We start from the raw sequence: 18,049 nt of genomic DNA, 5'->3' as shown, positions 1-18,049 counted from the left end.
CTGAGATTCTTATCTCCAATTAGTCTCACAAAAAGTCTGATGTGGCCTGTGGCTCAAGTGGTAAAGTGCTAGCCTTGAGCAAAAGAACCTCAGGGAGGGGCTGGGAAGGTCTCTCAGTGGTAGAGTGCTTGCCTTGCATGCCTGAGGCCCTGGGTTTGATTCCTCAGCACCACATAAAGAAAAAAGCCGGAAGTGGCACTGTGGCTCAAGTGGTAGAGTGCTTGCCTTGAGCTGAAGAGCTGAGGGACAGTACCCAAGCCCCCCCCTCCTCCCACAAACACACACTTGAGGGAAAAGGGGTGGAGGGAGGCCAGTTGTAGAGCTTGAACCACAATCCTCAGATCTCAGCTTCTTAAGTAGCTGGATTACAGGTGTGAAACGAAGTGCTCAGCTAAAATTATGTATTTATTAGTTAGCAAATAACTATTCATTAGAATTCCTTAAAATCTTTTTATTCTAAGACCAATCTTATCAAAACCTCCAGGAATATGGATTAAGTATGTTTATGCTCAAAGGTATCTAGATTTTTTTCATGTGTACGAACACTGAGAATCACACAAACTATCATGGATTTTAGCTAGAGAAACCTAGTGATGGGCTGGGAAGGTGGCTCAGTGGTAGAGCGCTTGCCTTGCATGCCAGAGGCCCTGAGTTCGATTCCTCAGCACCACATTAGCAAAAAGAAAAAAAGCCGGCTCATGTGGTAGAGTGCTAGCCTTGAGCTGAAGAACTGAGGGACAGCGCCCAGGCCTAGAGTTCAGGCCCCACGACCAGACCAAAAAAAAAAAGAACCTCAGGGATAGTGCCCAGGCCCATAGTTCAAACTCCAGGACTGGCCAAAAAATAAATAAATAAATAAATAAACATATATATATATATATAAATTGAGTCAGTCAAAAATAAAAAATGGGCCAAACCCTGTGGCTCACACTATTCACGAGGCTGAGATCTTAGTATTACAGTTTAAGCCAGCCTGGTCAGCAAAGTCTGTGAGTTTATCTCTAGTTAACCACTAGAAGTGGCACTGTGGCTGAAAATGGTAGAGTACTATGCTGGAGCAGAAAAAGCTCAAGAAGAGCTCCCAGGCCCTGAGTTCAAGCCCCATAATTGACAATAAGTAAATAAATATCTTAAAACCTCCAATATATGGTAATGCAATCATTGGAAGGAACTCAACCAGATTACCATCTTTGAGTGACATTTTGTTCTTTTTTTTTTAAGTTGTTTTTCCAGTATTACATAATCAGAAAAAACACTTCGGTCTTTGATTTGGAAAAAATAGGTTAAGTGATACTGATTTTCCATAAGGCATTTGCTTCAGGAGAGGTATAAATATGCATAATAATGTGATATTTCCATTTTGAAGCAGTTTTCAAGTTCTCAGCAGTTATACATTCTTAGCAACATAGTCAGCAATAAGCCTGTTTTTAATTATCCCACAGGGTAAGATCCTTTATAAAGTTCGATGGAAGGGATATACATCAGATGATGACACCTGGGAACCTGAGATTCACCTGGAGGACTGTAAAGAAGTTCTTCTTGAATTTAAGAAGGAAGTTTCAGAGAACAAGGCTAAAGCATTCAAAAAGGATATTCAGGTATTGTGTTTTACCTCATCTTCTTTTTTCTTTTTTAAATGATTTTCTTAATAGTTTACTTAGTTGTATAAAAGCAGTGGGGTTTTAAAAAAATATTTAGGGGCTGTGGCTTAGAAGTAGAGTGCTTGCCTAGCATGCGTGAAGTCCTGGGTTCGAGTCTTCAGTACCACATAAACAGAAAAAGCCAGAAGTGGTGCTATGGATCAAGTGGTAGAGTGCTAGCCTTTAGTGAAAGAAGCTCTGAATTCAAGCCCTAGGACTGGCAAAAGAAAAAAAAATTAAATATCTTTAAGTAGTTGTACATGTGTTGGTTTCAAGTCAACATACCACTTTATGTTTACAGTACCCGTTTTAGTGTATGTATCAGTACTGGAGTTTGAACTGTGGGTCTAGGCACTGTCCCTTAGCTTTTCTCTCAAGGCTAGCATTTTATCACTACCATTTGAGCCGTACCTGTACTCTGGCTTCTTTTGCTGGGTAATTAGAGATGAGATTCTTACAGATATTTCTACCCAAGCTGATTTCAAACTGTGATTCTCAGATCTCAACCTCCTGAGTAGCTAACATTGCAGGCATGAGCTACTGGTGACCAGCTTCAATTCATTTTAGTCATTTTCATCCCTTTTTTTGGGTGCGGGGTGGTCCGGTCGTGGGGCCTGAACTCTGGGCCTGAGCGCTGTCCCTCAGCTCTTCAGCTCAAGGCCAGCACCCTACCACTTGAGCCACAGCGCCACTCCCGGCTTTTTTCTTTTTGCTTATGTGGTGCTGAGGAATCGAACCAAGGGCCTCATGCATGCAAGGCAAGCACTCTACCACTGAGCCACCTTCCCAGCCCATTTTTATCCCTTCTATCATTCTCCTCCCAAATGGTAGTTTCATTGTGACATTTCCGTATCCCAACATATACAACGTATCCCATTCAAACTCGCCCCTCTATCACTCTTCTTCACTCCCTTTCCCCTTCTTCAGTCACATTATTCACCCTCTGTTTGTCTACCCACCTCTTGTTGGTATCCCAACAAAATTTTTTTTTTTTTGTTCTTTGTTTTTGTTTCACTCCTGAGGCTTGAACTCAGGGCCTACGCACTGTCCCTGAGCTTCTTTTTGCTCAAGACAAATACTCTACCACAGTACCATTTCCGGCTTTTTCTGAAGTTTATTGGAGGATTATTGGCATTTCACAGACGAACTGTGATCCTCAGATCTCAACCTCCTGAGTAGGCTTACGGGTATGAGCTACCAGCACACAGAACATTCCAACAGAATGTTTTTACTTTTCTCTCATTCTTTTTCTTTTTTCTTTTGGCCTAGCATTTACTAAGTAGGCATTCTACTTATGTGGTTTGAGCCACATTTCTAAAATAAAGTTTATAGTAGCACTTAGTAAAAGTTTTATATAGACTGCTCTCAATGATTTTTGCTTATTTGTTCTCATAGCCAACCTACAATAAGTTAATAAATAAGCATAGAAGAATGTTGTGTCACTCAACTAACACTGTCATAAAAAATCTGAGATAGCCAGGCGCTGGTGGCTCACGCCTGTAATCCTAGCTACTCAGGAGGCTGAGATCTGAGGATCGAGGTTCAAAGCCAGCCGGGGCAGGAGAGACCGTGAGACTCCTATCTCCAATAAACCACCAGAAAACCGGAAGTGGCGCTGTAGCTCAAGTGGTAGAGTGCTTGCCTTGAGCTGAAGAGCTGAGGGACAGCGCCCAGGCCCAGAGTTCAAGCCCCACGACCGAAAAAAAAAAAAAAAAAAAAAATCTGAGATAATTAAATTATACACAGAAAAGGTTTAAATTGGCTCATTATTTTGGAGGTTCTAGTTCAAGATCCAGCAGACTCATTGCTTTCTTTTTGTGTATACCTCTGGTAGAAATGCTGGCTGGCAGTGTTGGGGAGCACATGGCACACTCCTTATGTGCATAAGCTAAGAATGCTGAAAGAGATGAGGGTCCCTAATCCTCTGAGGATACCTTCCCAATGACCTAAGGATCTCCTCCTAGGCCTGATCTAGTAAAAGTCCCACTACCTCCTGGTAACACCATCCTTTAAACACATAGACCTTTGGGAGACACTCAGCATCCAAACTATGAAAGATAAATTAGTTAATATTTTCCTTTATGTGAAAGGTAAGACAGAAAAACTGAGGGTGTAGCTTCGTGATAGACCACTTGTGTATCTAAGTTCAGTCTTTAGTACTGTTAAAAAAAAAGGCGGGGAGGCCACTGGGAATGTGGCTTAGTGTAGAGTGCTTGACTAGCATGCCTGAAGCCCTGGGTTCCATTCCTCAGTACCACATAAAGAGAAAAGGCTGGAAGTGGCACTGTGGCTCAAGTGGTAGAGTGGTATCCTTAAGCAAAAGAAGCTCAGGGACAGTGCCTAGTCCTTGAGATTAAGCCCTAGGACTGTCCAAAAAAAATCATGAAAGTGAAGGAAAGCATATGGCTTAAATTAACACAAGTTTGAACAAAGTTGAACATGGTCAACTTGTCTCTGAGTTCAAGCCCTGGTTGGTAGTGGCCAAAAAAAGAGAGAACGGAAAGGGGAAGAGAAAGGAAAGATGTATCGTAAATTCATTTGTTTGTCCAAGATGATGTGAGCAACTTGTTTTAGTATACTTGGAAAATATTGCTCAGTATGTCATTGACAGAATATATGCTTTCATATTTAATCTCTTGTTAACCTGTCTTAACTACCTTTCTCTACCAGTTAAAATTAAACAGTTCACCATTTGGGGGAAGGGTGTAATATTGAAGATCAAAGAAGACCTTCAGCTCCAACTACTTTATTTTGTTTTGTTTTAATGCATATTAAAATTGCACCAGAGGTTTTCACCATGGTATTTCTGATGTGAGTATATTGTGTTTTGCTCAAAATAACTTTCTCTGGGCTGGGAAAATGGCTTAGTGGTAGAGTGCTTGCTAGCATGTATGCAGCTCTGAGTTTGGTTCTGCAGCACCACATGAACAGAAAAAGCCAGTGGCTCAAGTGGTAGAGGGCTTGCCTTGAGCTGAAAAGCTGAGGGACAGTGTATAGGCCCAGAGTTCAAGCCCCATGACAACCAAAATAAATAAGTAAATAAATAAATAGAATGGTTTTCCACCAGGTTTCATTATGCTGCTTTTCAAAACTCTTAAAATTGTTAGTGTTTTAACTTTTTTTTTTTGTATTTTCTAGAGATTGTCTTTAAATAGCGACATATTTGAAGCAAATTCTGATAGTGATCAGCAAAGTGAAACAAAAGAAGATTCTTCCCCAAGGAGGAAGAAAAAGAAATTAAGGTCCAAAGAAGATAAAAGCCCGGATGGTCTGAAAAAGAGAAAAACAAAGACTGGCAAACTGAGAGTGAAATCAGAGCTGGGGAGTGCCGCTGAAAGTTCAGTTTTAGATTTAAGGACAAAGAAAAGAACTTTGGAAGCCAAAGAAGAATTAAAGGACTCCAAAAAGACCAGAAAAGATGAAATAAAAGAAACTAAGGAATTAAGAAAAGGTAAAAAGGCAGATGTAAGAGATGTAAAGAATAAAGTAAAAGAAGATCCCAAAGACAACAGAAAAACAAAAAAAGAGAAGTGTGTTGACAGTCAGCTGGAATCTGAATCAAGTACACTTACTGAGGATGATAAGGAAGAGTTTCCTCCAGACAACAGAGAAGAGAAACAAACACTAAAAAGTACAAAAGATAGAGTAGAGCAGGATGCAAATCAAGATGGTGTTTTTGAGAAACAACTGAATGACAGTGTCAGTGCGGATGAAGATGATAATGGCAAAGGCAAGAGGAAAAAAAAGAAACTGAAAAAGGCTGAGGAAGTGAAAGAGATCATAATGTTAGAAAACAAGAAGACCTTTGCAGAGAAGAAAACTGTGCCTAAAAAGCAGAGGAATCAGGGAATCAAGCCAAGTGACATAGAATTAGATAAATTAATGCCATATTTGTCTGCCCAAACACAGAAGACTTCTAGATCTGCTGGTGAAGACAAGATCCTCCAGCCATCTGACTCAGTAGAGGAGGTAAGATCTTTTAGGGAGAACTTAGAGTAGTACAGGAGTGTTCAGTACAGATTAGTACTGCTGAAGTCGTTATTAGGGAGTGACTTACTGGTAGGTAGGTAGCAGTACTGAAGATCTTCTAGCCTTTGGCCCTCCAGCCTTAAGTCTCCAACTTAACTTTTTTTTTTTTTCTTTTTTTGTCGGTTGCAGGTCTTGAACTCTAGGCCTGAGCGCTGTTCCTGAACTCTTCAGCTCAAGGGGAGTGCTCTATCACTTGAGCCACAGCTTCACTTCTGGTTTTCTAATGGTTAATTGGAGATAAGAGTCTCACGGATTTTCCTGCCAAGGCTAGCTTTGAACGGTGATCCTCAGATCTCAGCTCCGGAGTAGCTTAGGATTACAGACATGAGCCACTGACTCCTGGCTCCAATGTAATTTTCTTTTAGGTGAAATAGGACTAAAAAATAGAAGGCTAGGGGCTGGGAAGATGGCTCAGTGGTAGAGTGCTTGCCTTGCATGCCTGAGGCCCTGGGTTCAATTCCTCAGCACCACATAAGCAAAAAGAAAAAAGCCGGAGGGCTGTGGCTCAAGTGGTAGAGCGCTAGCCTTGAGCTGAAGAGCTGAGGGACAGCGCCCAGGCCCAGAGTTCAGGCCCCACGACCGGACCCAAAAAAAAAAAAGAAGAAGGCTAATTTATCAAGAGTTAGAATATTTTTAGAGATACTCAGTGATAATGTAGCATTCATTGTATAATTGTTTATGGTTTCATGAGCTTATGATTGTTTATGGTTTCATGAGCTTATTTTTATATCCATTTATATTCATTTTAATATACCACTTTTTAATTAGAACTACACAATGCATTACATTATAAACCTTTTTGTTCTTATAAAACTTTTAATAATTTGTCTCATTTGTTTAGGATTATGAAAATAAAGGCTATAAAAAAATAAACTTCTCTGGACATTGGTGGCTTATACCTATATTTATAGCTACTCACAAGGTTGAGATCTCAGAATCATGGTTTGAAGCCAGCCCTGGCAGTAAAGTCAAGAGACTCATATTTCTTAGTTAACCACCAAAAAGCCAGGAGTGGAGCTTGAGCTGTGGCTCAAGTGGTAGGGTGCTACTCATGAGCAAAGAAGCTCAAGGACAGCCCGGGCCCTGAGTTAAAGTTCCAGTACTGGCTCACACATACACCAAGATGAATTTCTTATAATCTGTCCTGACACTTGGGAGGCTGCGGCAAAAGAATTATGGCTTTGAGGACAGTATGGGCTACATAATGAGCTCCAAACAGGAGGAAGCATATATAGTAAGATGAGTCTGGAAAAAGGGGAAACAAGGCAAGTGCTAATGGCTCATGAGACTCATCTCCAATTAATCACCAAAAAGCCAGAAGTGACACTGTGCCTCAGTGGTAGACTGCTACCCTTGAGCAAAAAAGCTCAGAGACAAGTCAGGCACCAGTGGCTCTCACCTATAATCCTAGCTACTCAGGAGGCTCAGGTTGGAAGCCAGCCCGGGCAGAAAAGTATTTGTGAGACTCTTGATCTCCAGTTAACCGCTCAGAAACCAGAAGTTGCACTGTGGCTCAAGTGGTAGAGCACTAGCCTTGAGCACAAAGAGGTTCAGGGACTAGCTAGGCCCAGAGTTCAAGCCCCACAATAGACCCCCCCCCAAAAAAAAACCGCTCAGAGACAGCACCAAGCCCTTGAGTTCAAGCACCAGGACCAGCACAAAAGAAAAACAGTATGACAGTATTACTTGTTCTATTGAAAAATAGTCTGTGAGTGGTGCTGTGGCTCAAGCAGTAGAGGGCTTGCCTTGAGCTGAAGAGCGCAGGGACAGCACCCGAGTCCTGAATTCAAGCCCCACAACTGACCAAAAAAAAAAGAAAAATAGTCGGTGAGCTATGGGGAAAAGTTAAGAAATGGAAAACAATGTAATATAAGTTAAATATGCAATGTAAGTTAAAATGAGTTATCTCCAAAGTTATAAGGATAAAAGGAGTGTGGAATAAAATAATCAGCTTACAGTAAGATTACATGAATTTTTTAAAAATTTGAGGGGCTGGGAAGGTGGCTCAGTGGTAGAGCGCTTGCCTTGCATGCATGAGGCCCTGGGTTCGATTCCTCAATACCACATAAGCAAAAAGAAAAAAGCCAGAAGTGGCACTGTGGCTCAAGTGGTAGATTGCTAGCCTTGAGCTGAAGAGCTGAAGGACAGCACCCAGGCCCAGAGTTCAGACTCCACAATCAGACCCAAAAAAAAGAAAAGTAAAATAAAATAAAAATTTGATATTTTATAACTTTATTGGCAGTTTATTTTAGCGTATGGAAATATGTAATGAATAATAATGGTGTGTTTCATTATGACATTTTGTGTAAATAAAGAAGTTTGGTTATATTCAAATGTTGTATATTTAATAACAATTGTTAAAAGAGATTGGAGACATTGGGTTTTGAATATGATGTTGTGTAAGCTAGATGTGTAAGCTATGATCTTGTGTCAGCAGTCAGGTACTCTAGTTTACATAGACAAATGTTGATGCTACTAACCAGTGTTTCTTCATGTCCAAATAGGCTGTATAAGCTCTTCACCCAATCTTCTTGTGGATCTTATATCTTTAGGAAAAAGAGGCCCCAAAAAATGACCTCAAAGAAAAATCTCAGAAAAAAACGGATTTAGACAAGGAAGAAAAAGGTCAGGAAGAGCCGAAGGGATTAAGGAGTAAGTACAAATACTAACATTTTCCCATATCTTCTTCTCTCTCTCTTTTTTTTTTATGTCCGTCGTGGGATCTGAACTCTGGGCCTGAGTGCTGTCCCTCAGCTCTTCAGCTCAAAGTTAGCGCTCTACCACTTGAGCCACAGCACCACTTCAGGCTTTTTCTGCTTATGTGGTGCTGAGGAATCAAACCCAGGGCTTCATGCATGCAAGGCAAGCACTCTACCACTGAGCCACCTTCCCAGCCCCCCATATCTCTTTATATAAGGAATTGAGTTTATGCTGAAGTAATCTCTTCTAACCTGAAATGTCATAGAATTTAAGAGTTTTGTTTGCTGAGGGAATTTACAGCTTTAGCTATATATATTTAATAATAAAGGTTGAATATCTATCCCTTACCTGAAATGCTTAGTACTAAAAGTACTTTAGAGTTTGCCTTTTTTTCTGATTTTGGAATATTTGCTTTTACATAGTGAGGTACTTTGTGGCTATGAACCAAATCTACACATGAAATTAATTTTTGTTTTATACAGACCATATCCACATGGCCTTCAGGAGTTTTGACTATGACCTGTCACATGAGGTTCAATGTAGAATCATATTAAAGCTCAGAAAGTTTCAGATTTTGGATTTTTAGGGATACTCTACCTGTATAGCAATTTAAATTATATATAGATTATATATAGTATACCATAAGTTGAAATTACAAAGTCATAATTGTGCTAGACAGGATGAGTGCATGCTAAATAAAATTTTGTGTAATATATTAATTGCCCTTAACTGTCATTTGTATAGATACAACATTGAATATAGTTTTGGATCACTTAAAAATAAATGATAATTAAGAATTATCATTTGGCAAGTCACTATTAGAACCAAATACTTTACTTTAGAAATTAACATTACTGTCGTTAAATAAGGCAAAAGTATTGAAACACATAATTTCCTATGGAGTTGGTTTTTGTTTTTGTTTTTTTTTGCCAGTCCTAGGGCTTGAACTCAGGGCCTGGGCACTGTCCCTGAGCGCTCTACCACTTGAGCAACAGCGCCACTTCCAGCTTTTTCTTTTTTTTTTTTTGCCAGTCATGGTGCCTGAACTCTGGGTCTGGGCACTGTCCCTCAGCTCTTCAGCTCAAGGCTAGTGCTCTACCACTTGAGCCACAGCACCACTTCCAGCTTTTTTTTGCTTATGTGGTGCTGAGGAATTGAACCGAGGGCCTCAACGAATGCAAGGCAAGCACTCTACCACTGAGCCACCTTCTCAGCCCCCAGCTTTTTCAATTTATTTGGTACTGAGGAATCAAACCCAGGGTTTCATGCATGCGAGGCAAGCACTGTAATATTATGCCGCATTCCCAACCCCTATTTTTCCTATTTTTCCTGGATTTTGTCACAAAGGCTTTAGCTGAATTACTACGTAAACTTTCAATATTATTTGTATGTTTTTGGTAGTGTTTGTTTGTTTTTGCCAGTACTGGACTTGGACTTGATCAGGAGGCTCACATTCAGCTTGTTTGCACAGTAGGCTTTTTACCATTTGAACCACACTTGGACGTTTTGTTGTTGTTTTGGTTTTTTGCTGGTCAAGGTGCTTGAACTCAGAGCTTGGGCACTGTCTGGAACTTTTGTGCTCAAGTCTAGCACTCTACCACTTGAGTCACAGTTCCACTTCCAGCTTTTTGGTGGTTAACTGGAGATAAGATTCTCTTGGACTTTTCCTGTCTAGGCTGGTTTCAAATGCAATCCTTAGATCTCAGCCTCCTGAGTAGCTAGAATTACAGGTGTGAGCCACTGGTACCAGGTCAACCTGGGTCTTTTGCTAGTTATTTGGAGATAGAATGTCTGGGCCTTTTCTTTCTGCTCTGACCTCAAACAATCCTCTAAATCTTAGCCTCCTGTATAGATAAGATTACAGTGATGAGCCACTGGTACTCACTAGCAATTTTGTGAGGGGGGAGTGGTGGTGCTGGGAATAGAACATAGAGCGTGGTAGGGAAGCAGTCTACCACTGAGCTGTATATGCAGACTTAAAGACTATAATTTTGTCTTACACCTTGACTGCTCTTGGCAGTTCTAGTAAATTATTAGAGCAGTAGTAGCTAAGAAAAAGCAGTGGTTCGGGCTGGGAAGGTGGCTCAGTGGTAGAGCGCTTGCCTTGCATGCATGAGGCCCTGGGTTCGACTCCTCAGCACCACATAAACAAAAAGAAAAACGCCGGAAGTGGCGCTGTGGCTCAAGTGGTAGAGTGCTAGCCTTGAGCTGAAGAGCTGAGGGACAGCACCCAGGCCCAGAGTTCAGGCCCCACAACCGGACCCAAAAAACAAAAAGAAAAGAAAAAAGAAAAAGCAGTGGCTTTCAGTGGATAATGCCTTAGGTAACTATAACCTAAGGACTAAATCTGTTCAAAGCAGTGAAAGATCTTAATAGCCACTGTATTTCAAAGGGTGATTTGATATTTAAAATATTATCTCTATAGAGCATCCAGAGGGAAGCTTGCTGATTGACCAGGTGTTCTATTCCCCTGAAGTTGTGACAGAAGATTACTCTGAGGCTGGGTGTTAGTGGCTCACAACTATATTTCTAGCTATATATATCTAAATCTATCTATCTATCTATCTATATCTATATATATTTCTAGTCCCTGAGACTGAGGATGGATCATCAGGCAGAAAGAAAAGTCCATGAGACTCTTTATCTCCATTTACCTGCAGAAATCCAGAAGTAGAGATATAGTTTAAGTGGTAGAGCCAGTGTTGAGCAAAAAAAGTTGAGGGACAGAGCTGAGGCCCTGAATTAAAGCCCTAGTACAGGCATACACAAAAAGGATTACTCTGGTAGGAGCCTCAGAATTATTCTAGTGATACCACTAACCACCTATTGCCAAAGACATGAGTCTTATCTACAAGTGTATCCTGGAATTCTTTCAGAAATAGCTCAAGGACTGAGTTAAATAAATAGCAAGTGGCAGAACACTGACAATGTTACTGGTAAAACTGCCCGATGCCACCAACTTAGATCTACAGTTAAAAAAAAAAAAGTTGTGTGTGGTCTCAAGTCTGTGATCTTAGCTATCTGGGAGGTAGCCAATTCATCATGGTTTGAGGCTAGCCTGGGAACAAAGAACTTGAGAGAGAAATTCTACCTCAACCAGTGGCTGGACGTGTTGGCATATGACTGTCATCTACATTGAAATAGGGAAGTACAGGTAGGGGGATTGCAACCCATGCCAGCACTGCCATACTGTGAGACTTTACCTCAGAAATAATCAACACTTGACACAAATGGTAGGTGGCTGGTCTAGCAAGCATAAGGCTCTGAGTTCAACTTCTAGTATTACAAAAAAGAAAAGCTGGGAGTAGCTAGGCACCAGTGGCTCAGGCCTGTAATGCTAGCTACTCAAGAAGCTGAGATCTGAGGGTTGTGGTTCAAAGCCAGCCCAGGCAGGAAAGTCCGTGAGACTCTTATCTCCAAGTAACTACCAGAAAATGGGAAAGGAGAAAGAGAGAGACAAAAGAAAAAGTAAGCGGGGCTGGGAAGGTAGCTCAGCGGTAGAGTGCATGCCTTGCAAGCATGAGGCTCTGGGTTCGATTCCTCAGCACCACATAAACAAAAAGCCGGAAGTGGTGCTGTGGTGGTGCTGTGGCTCAAGTGGTAGAGCACTAGCCTTAAGCTGAAGAGCTGAGGGACAGCACCCAGGCCCAGAGTTCAGGCCCCACGACCGGACCCCCCCAAAAAAAATTTAGTATTTTTAATACTAATAGATTTTTTGATTATAAAATAAACTTATGACTTATACTGTATATTACTTACAATTTTAGCACTAGCAATTAAGGAAATCAAAAGTGCATTTGATTTGCTTAAAAAAACTACAGAAGAAAAAAATGATGTGCCTGAAATTAATCAGAAAAAAGAAGTGTCACTGGATTGTAAAACCACAGAAGATTGTAAAATGAAGGAAGGCAAGTATTCACCTAATGAAAAGAAAAATACCAGAGATGAAACTGACACTTGGGCGTACATTGCTGCAGAAGGTGATGAGGAAGTTTTGGACAGTGTATGCCAAATGGATGGGAATTCAGGTGAGTTTGGCATGCTTTGACAGAATGACTTCAAGAGAGTGCACATTATATTATTACTCTTTTTCCATACTGTGTAATGCTGATCTCAGATCAGAACGTTACAAAAATTTATTTGTATCACCTAAATAAATAACTTTTTATATTAAAGTCTTGAGTCATGCTTGGACCTGTGGTTGCATGAAATAATTTCTAATGTCCTGAAATGTGCTTATCTGTACATTTGTAAATTATAAATAGTCTGATTTTCTATACTGATGATATATATTTAGATTTGTTTTTTTCTTTTTTTTTTTTCCTCCAGTCGTGGGGCTTGAACTCTGAGCCTGGGCGCTGTCCCTCAGCTCTTCAGCTCAAGCTGAGCACTCTACCACTTGAGCCACAGAGCCACTTTCCGTTTTCAGGTTGTTATTAGAGATCAGTCTCATGGACTTTTCTGCACAGGCTGGCTTTGAACCATCATCCTCAGATCTCAGCCTCCTGAGTAGCTAGGATCACAGACTGGAGCCACTTGCACTGGGCTTAGATTTCTTTTAGTAAAGTCACATTAAAAAAATAGTCACATAGGGCTGGGAAGTTGGCTCAGTGGTAGAGTGCTTGCCTTGCATGCCTGAGGCCCTGGGTTCGATTCCTCAGCACCACATAAGCAAAAAGAAAAAAGCCGGAAGTGGCGCTGTGGCTCAAGTGGTAGAGCACTAGCCTTGAGCTGAAGAGCTGAGGGACAGCGCCCAGGCCCAGAGTTCAGGCCCCACAACTGGACCCCCCAAGAAAGTCACATAGCTGGGCACCAGTGGCTCAAGCCTATAATCCTAGCTACTCAAGAGGCTGAGATCTGAGGATTGCAGTTCAAAGCTAGCCTGTGCAGAAAAGTCCATGAGACTCTTATCTCTAATTAACCACAAGAAAACTGGAAGTGGCGCTGTGGCTCAAGTGGTAGAGCACTTGCACGGTTCCATGAGCAAGCACTCAAGAACAGCAGCCAGACCCAGAGTTTAAACCCCATAACCAACAACAACAAAAAAGTCACATAAAGACTTAATTCTTCTTCCCTTTTAACTTGACAGTAATAACAAATACAAATAAGGTTCTATTAATGCTATACTAGGGCTGAGGGGACCCTGTGGAGATTTCTGAGGCTCAAAGTATACTTTGAATGTACTGCTGAGCTTACATGCAAGAAATTGGGATAATTTCCAGGACTAATAGGAAAGGAAGAGGACTTTTCCCTCTGGGCAAATGTCAAAGTTAAGTTACCAAGCAGTTAGTGATTTAAAAAAAAAAAAATGTAAAAGCCAGCTGCCAAAGACAGAAAGGCTGAGGCTGAGATCTGAGGATCATGGTTTGAAGTCAGTCCAGAAAAGAAAGCCTGAGACCCTTACCTCCAATTAACCACCAAGAGCTTTGACTCAAGTAGTAGAATGCCAGCCATGATCAGAAAAGCTAAGGAATAGCCCCCAGACCCTGAATTCAAACCCTAGTACTGGCAAAAAACAAAAAGCGAGCATGTAGGAGCCTGAAATAAGGACGCTGGTGCTGTAAGAAAAATAGATCATCATCTGACCATGGTAGAGGGGAAAAAACAAGGCTAAAAAGACAAAATTGCAGATTGTATAAACATTAAAAAGATAAAAGGATTCTATGAACAATTTCTTATGAATGTATTTGAAAACTGAATGACATGGTAAGGTTCCTGCAAAAATAGAATGAACAGAACTGGACTAAAAAATTGACCACGTAACTGTTCATGACCAAATATAACTTCATGAATAAGCTTCACAGGTGTGTCACCAAGCCCAAGTGGTTTTATATTGTAAATCTACCAAACTGAGCAAAAGCCTAGTGGTAGGAAATGTCTGTAATCCAGCATTTGGAAGCCTAAGGTTGGGTTACATAGTTATGCTATTTCAGGGGCTGGGAAGGTGGCTCAGTGGTAGAGCGCTTGCCTTGCATAGTTATGCTATTTCAGCCTGGGCTACATAGTGCAGACTTCTCTCCGAAGGGAAAAAAAATCTTCCTAAAAATACACATTAATTCATTTTGTGGGACCATAGTAACTTTTTATTACCAAAACTATGTAAGGAAAGAAAATGAATGCAGACTGAATTATGAATTAAATGTGAAAAATGGAAAGTAAGCATGAGCAAATTGCATCATATTTTAAAAATAAAAACAAAGCCAGGTACTGGTGGCTCATACTCGTAATCTTAGCTACTCAGGAAACTTGAGGATTTGGGTTCAAAACCGGTCAAGGCAGAAAGTCTATGAGACTTATCTCTAACTGGCAAAAATCCAGAAGTGTAGGTGTAGCTCAGTTGCTAGAGTGCCAGCCTCAAGTGGAAAAAAACCAAGCTAAGAACATGAGGCCCTGAGTTCAAGCCATATAAGCACAAACAAAAAATCGCAATTGGCTTTACCTAGCAAAACTAGAACACAGGAAGTTTGGCTTTTTTGCTTATGGCTAGTGCTGTATCACTATGCCAGAGCTCTGGCATTTTTTGGTTCTTAATTAGAGATAAAAGTCTCATGGACTTTACTACTGGGGCTGGCTTTGCATCCTGGTCCTCAGATCTCAGCCTCTTGAGTAGTTAGAATTAGATGTCAGCTACCAGTGCCTAGTTTATTTCCTTGATTCTCATTCTGAATGGGATGAGATGAAATCTTGATGTAGTTTTTTTTTTTTTTTTTTCCAGTCGGTCTTTGGGCTTGAACGCTGAGTCTGGGCGCTATCCCTGAGCTGCGAGTGCTCTAACACTTGAGCTACAGCACCACTTGTGGTTCTCTGGCAGTTAATTGGAGTCTCAGGGACTTTCTTGTCCAGGCTGGCTTTGAACCACGATCCTCAGTTCTTAGCTTCCTGAGTAGCTAGGATTACAGGCATGAACACTGTTGCCCAGCATTGGTGTAGTTTGGATTTACATTTCATTTATGGCTAAAGATTGTTGAGTAATTCTTCATGTATCTAGTAGCTATTTGTGTTTCTTCTTACTAATTGGGTTATTTGTTCTTTAGTTTTTGTTTTGTTTTTAGCGTTTTGTGTGTTCTGAATCTTAGTTCTTTGTCCTTTGAATAGTTGGCAGAGATGTTCTCCTATTCTGTGGGGGCATTCTGGTGATGGATGGATGTGCCTTTCAATTTGATGTAATCCCTTTTGTTCTTCCTCTTACATGCTGGACCCTTGGAATCCTATTCAGAAAATAATTAATTGTGCTATGATTTTCAGGGTTTTCCCGCTCTTTTCCTGTAGTAAATTTAAGGTTTCAGGGCTTAGAATCTTTGATCCATTTGGAGTTGATGTTTTATAGTGAAAATTTTAGGTCTAGTTTCAGTCTTCTGGGATAACCAGTTTTCTCATCACCATTTATTTAAGAGGCTGTTTTCTCCAATATATGTTTTTTTCCTTCTTTGACAAGCGTCAGATGGCTCTGGCTGTGAGGTTTTATTTTGGTAGAGGTTTTTTTTTTGTTCCATTTGGGTTTGTTTTTGTGCCAATACCATGCTGTTTTTTGTTACTGTAGTGTCCAGCTTTAACAGCACTTGTGCATTAAGAAAAAAAAATAGCTAACTGTGAAAAAAGGTAGTTTTCTCAATAAGGAAAATTACACTGTTGATAAATCTTTTGTTAATTGTGAAACACTAGAAATCTGTGTCTTAAATTAGCACCAGCACGTAGAAACTGTCACCATTGTCTTTCAACATTTTAATGAGGGATACTGACACAATAACACAGAGAGGCTAAGCATGGAATACAATGAGAAAATCTGAGAAGTTTAAGCATTGGAGAGGATGGGCAAAAACTGCTGTCATCAAGTATTTGCCAAGCATGTACAAAAGAATGTGTTAGATCACTGGTACTGCAGAAATAATTTTTGTTGTTGTGAATGTGTTAGATCACTGGTACTGCAGAAATAATTTTTTTTGTTGTTTGTCAGTCATGGGGCTTGAACTCTGGGCCTGGGCGCTGGCCCTCAGCTTTTCAGCTCAAGGCTAGCACTCTACCACTTGAGCCACAGCACCACTTTCAGCTTTTTTTGTTTATATGGTCCTGAGGAATTGAACCCAGTGTCTCATGTATGCTAGGCAAGCACTCTACCACTGAGCCACCTTTCCAGCCCCCAGAAATAATTTTTTAAAATCTGTCATAATCAGTTGTTATTGTTTGTAGAAAACCCTAAAGAATCTAGAAATTATTAGAACTATTGCAATTACAGCCAAGTGACTAGATACAAGGTCAACATGAAAAAATTGTGTACTTTCTGTATATCGGCAATGTAATCCTAGCTACTTAGGAGGCTAAGATCTGATGATTGTGGTTTTAAGCCAGCCTGGGCTCTCACCTCCAATTTACAACCAAAAAACCAGAAATGGATCTGTGGCTCAAGGGGTAGAGTGCCAACCTGTCCCTGAGAAAGCTTAGGGCCAGGCTACAGGCCCCTAGTTCAAGCCCCAGGACCACCATTCAAAAATGAAAACATTGGCCTGGTGCCGGTGGCTCATGCCTCTGTAATCCTAGCTACTCAGGAGTCTGAGATTTGAGGGTCAAAGCCCGAACAGGCAAGGAAGTGCCTGAGACTCCTACCTCCAATTAACCACCAGAAAACCAGAAGTGGTTCTGTGGCTCAAGTGGTAGAATGCTAGTCTTGAGCAGAAGAACTCAAGAGACAGCACCAGCCCCAAGTTCAAGCCCCATGATGAGGAGGGGGAGGAGGGGGGACACATTTAAAAGATTGCCAAGAATATTACTAGTGAAAGGTAATACAATCTGTATAGAGAAAATTCCATTTTGAAAGCCATTAAACTCCATGTATGCATTGTACGTCAAAATCTCTGAGTTCCATACTGCAAAAAAATTTTAAAAAGGTGTTAGTGGAATTTACAATTACTAATTCTAGAATCATGTGGAAGACTCAAGAAAAGCAAACCCAATTATTCCAATAATAAACCCCTTTTCTAAAACTGGAACAGTTGATGGAGTATGTGGTATTTGCTTGGCACTAGGAAGGGAGACTGACTAGTGCTGCAGTGCACGTGACGGCTGTGGCAGCTGGGAGATGGGCAGGAAAGAGAAGCTCGCCGTTGTAAGGTAGTAGGTTATCTACACAGATAGCACCTGGGGTGTGGAAATCAGATCCTGGCGGCATGAGGCCTCAACTGCACAGGGAGTATTTGGAAATTAGGTATTTAGAAGATTGCTAGATATTAGGATGAGAGAATTAGGACTAGAGAATTAGATATTAAGCATTTGGATATTAGGATTTAGAGGATCTTTATGACTTTGGGATAGGGAAAGATTTCTCAAGACAGAAAAACACCAGGAATCCAAGGATAGCAACTAGAATCTAGCCAAGGCAGACAAATCCAAGAGACTCAGATCTGATTAGCAAAAGATCAAAAGTAGAGGCATGGTTCAAGTGGTAGAGTGCCAGCCTTGAGTAAAAAAGCCCAGCCAGAGATTGAAGCCCTAAGTATAAGCCCTAATGCATGCACACATGCACACCACATGCATGTGCACCATGAAATTAAAGGATAAAGTTGCTACAAAGCATGGCATGTTAATCAAAGCTACTGGATGGAAAGACAGGATTAATAGCCAAAGTATTTAAAGAACTTTTTGTAATTTTTGTTTTTGGTCAGTCATGGGTCTTGAGCTCAGGCCTG

The 18,049-nt window shown here is 40.8% G+C and overlaps 1 protein-coding gene across 1 annotated transcript in view; it reads left to right on the top strand.

Moving 5' to 3' along the window:
- Mphosph8 (M-phase phosphoprotein 8) overlaps positions 1-18,049 on the top strand; it is a 37,556-nt gene that overhangs the window by 2,573 nt on the left and 16,934 nt on the right. Inside the window, exons 2-5 of the mRNA XM_013012265.1 lie at positions 1,443-1,598; positions 4,779-5,609; positions 8,222-8,321; positions 12,137-12,397. Coding sequence (XP_012867719.1) covers positions 1,443-1,598; positions 4,779-5,609; positions 8,222-8,321; positions 12,137-12,397 — 1,348 coding nt within the window. The remainder of the gene's footprint in view (positions 1-1,442; positions 1,599-4,778; positions 5,610-8,221; positions 8,322-12,136; positions 12,398-18,049) is intronic.

This window comes from Dipodomys ordii, unplaced genomic scaffold (genome assembly GCF_000151885.1).
Source record: "Dipodomys ordii isolate 6190 unplaced genomic scaffold, Dord_2.0 Scaffold1, whole genome shotgun sequence".
NCBI classification, from domain to species: Eukaryota; Metazoa; Chordata; class Mammalia; order Rodentia; family Heteromyidae; genus Dipodomys; species Dipodomys ordii.
The sequence above is the reverse complement of the archived record's forward strand: the minus strand, read 5'-3'. Positions and strand labels throughout refer to the sequence as shown.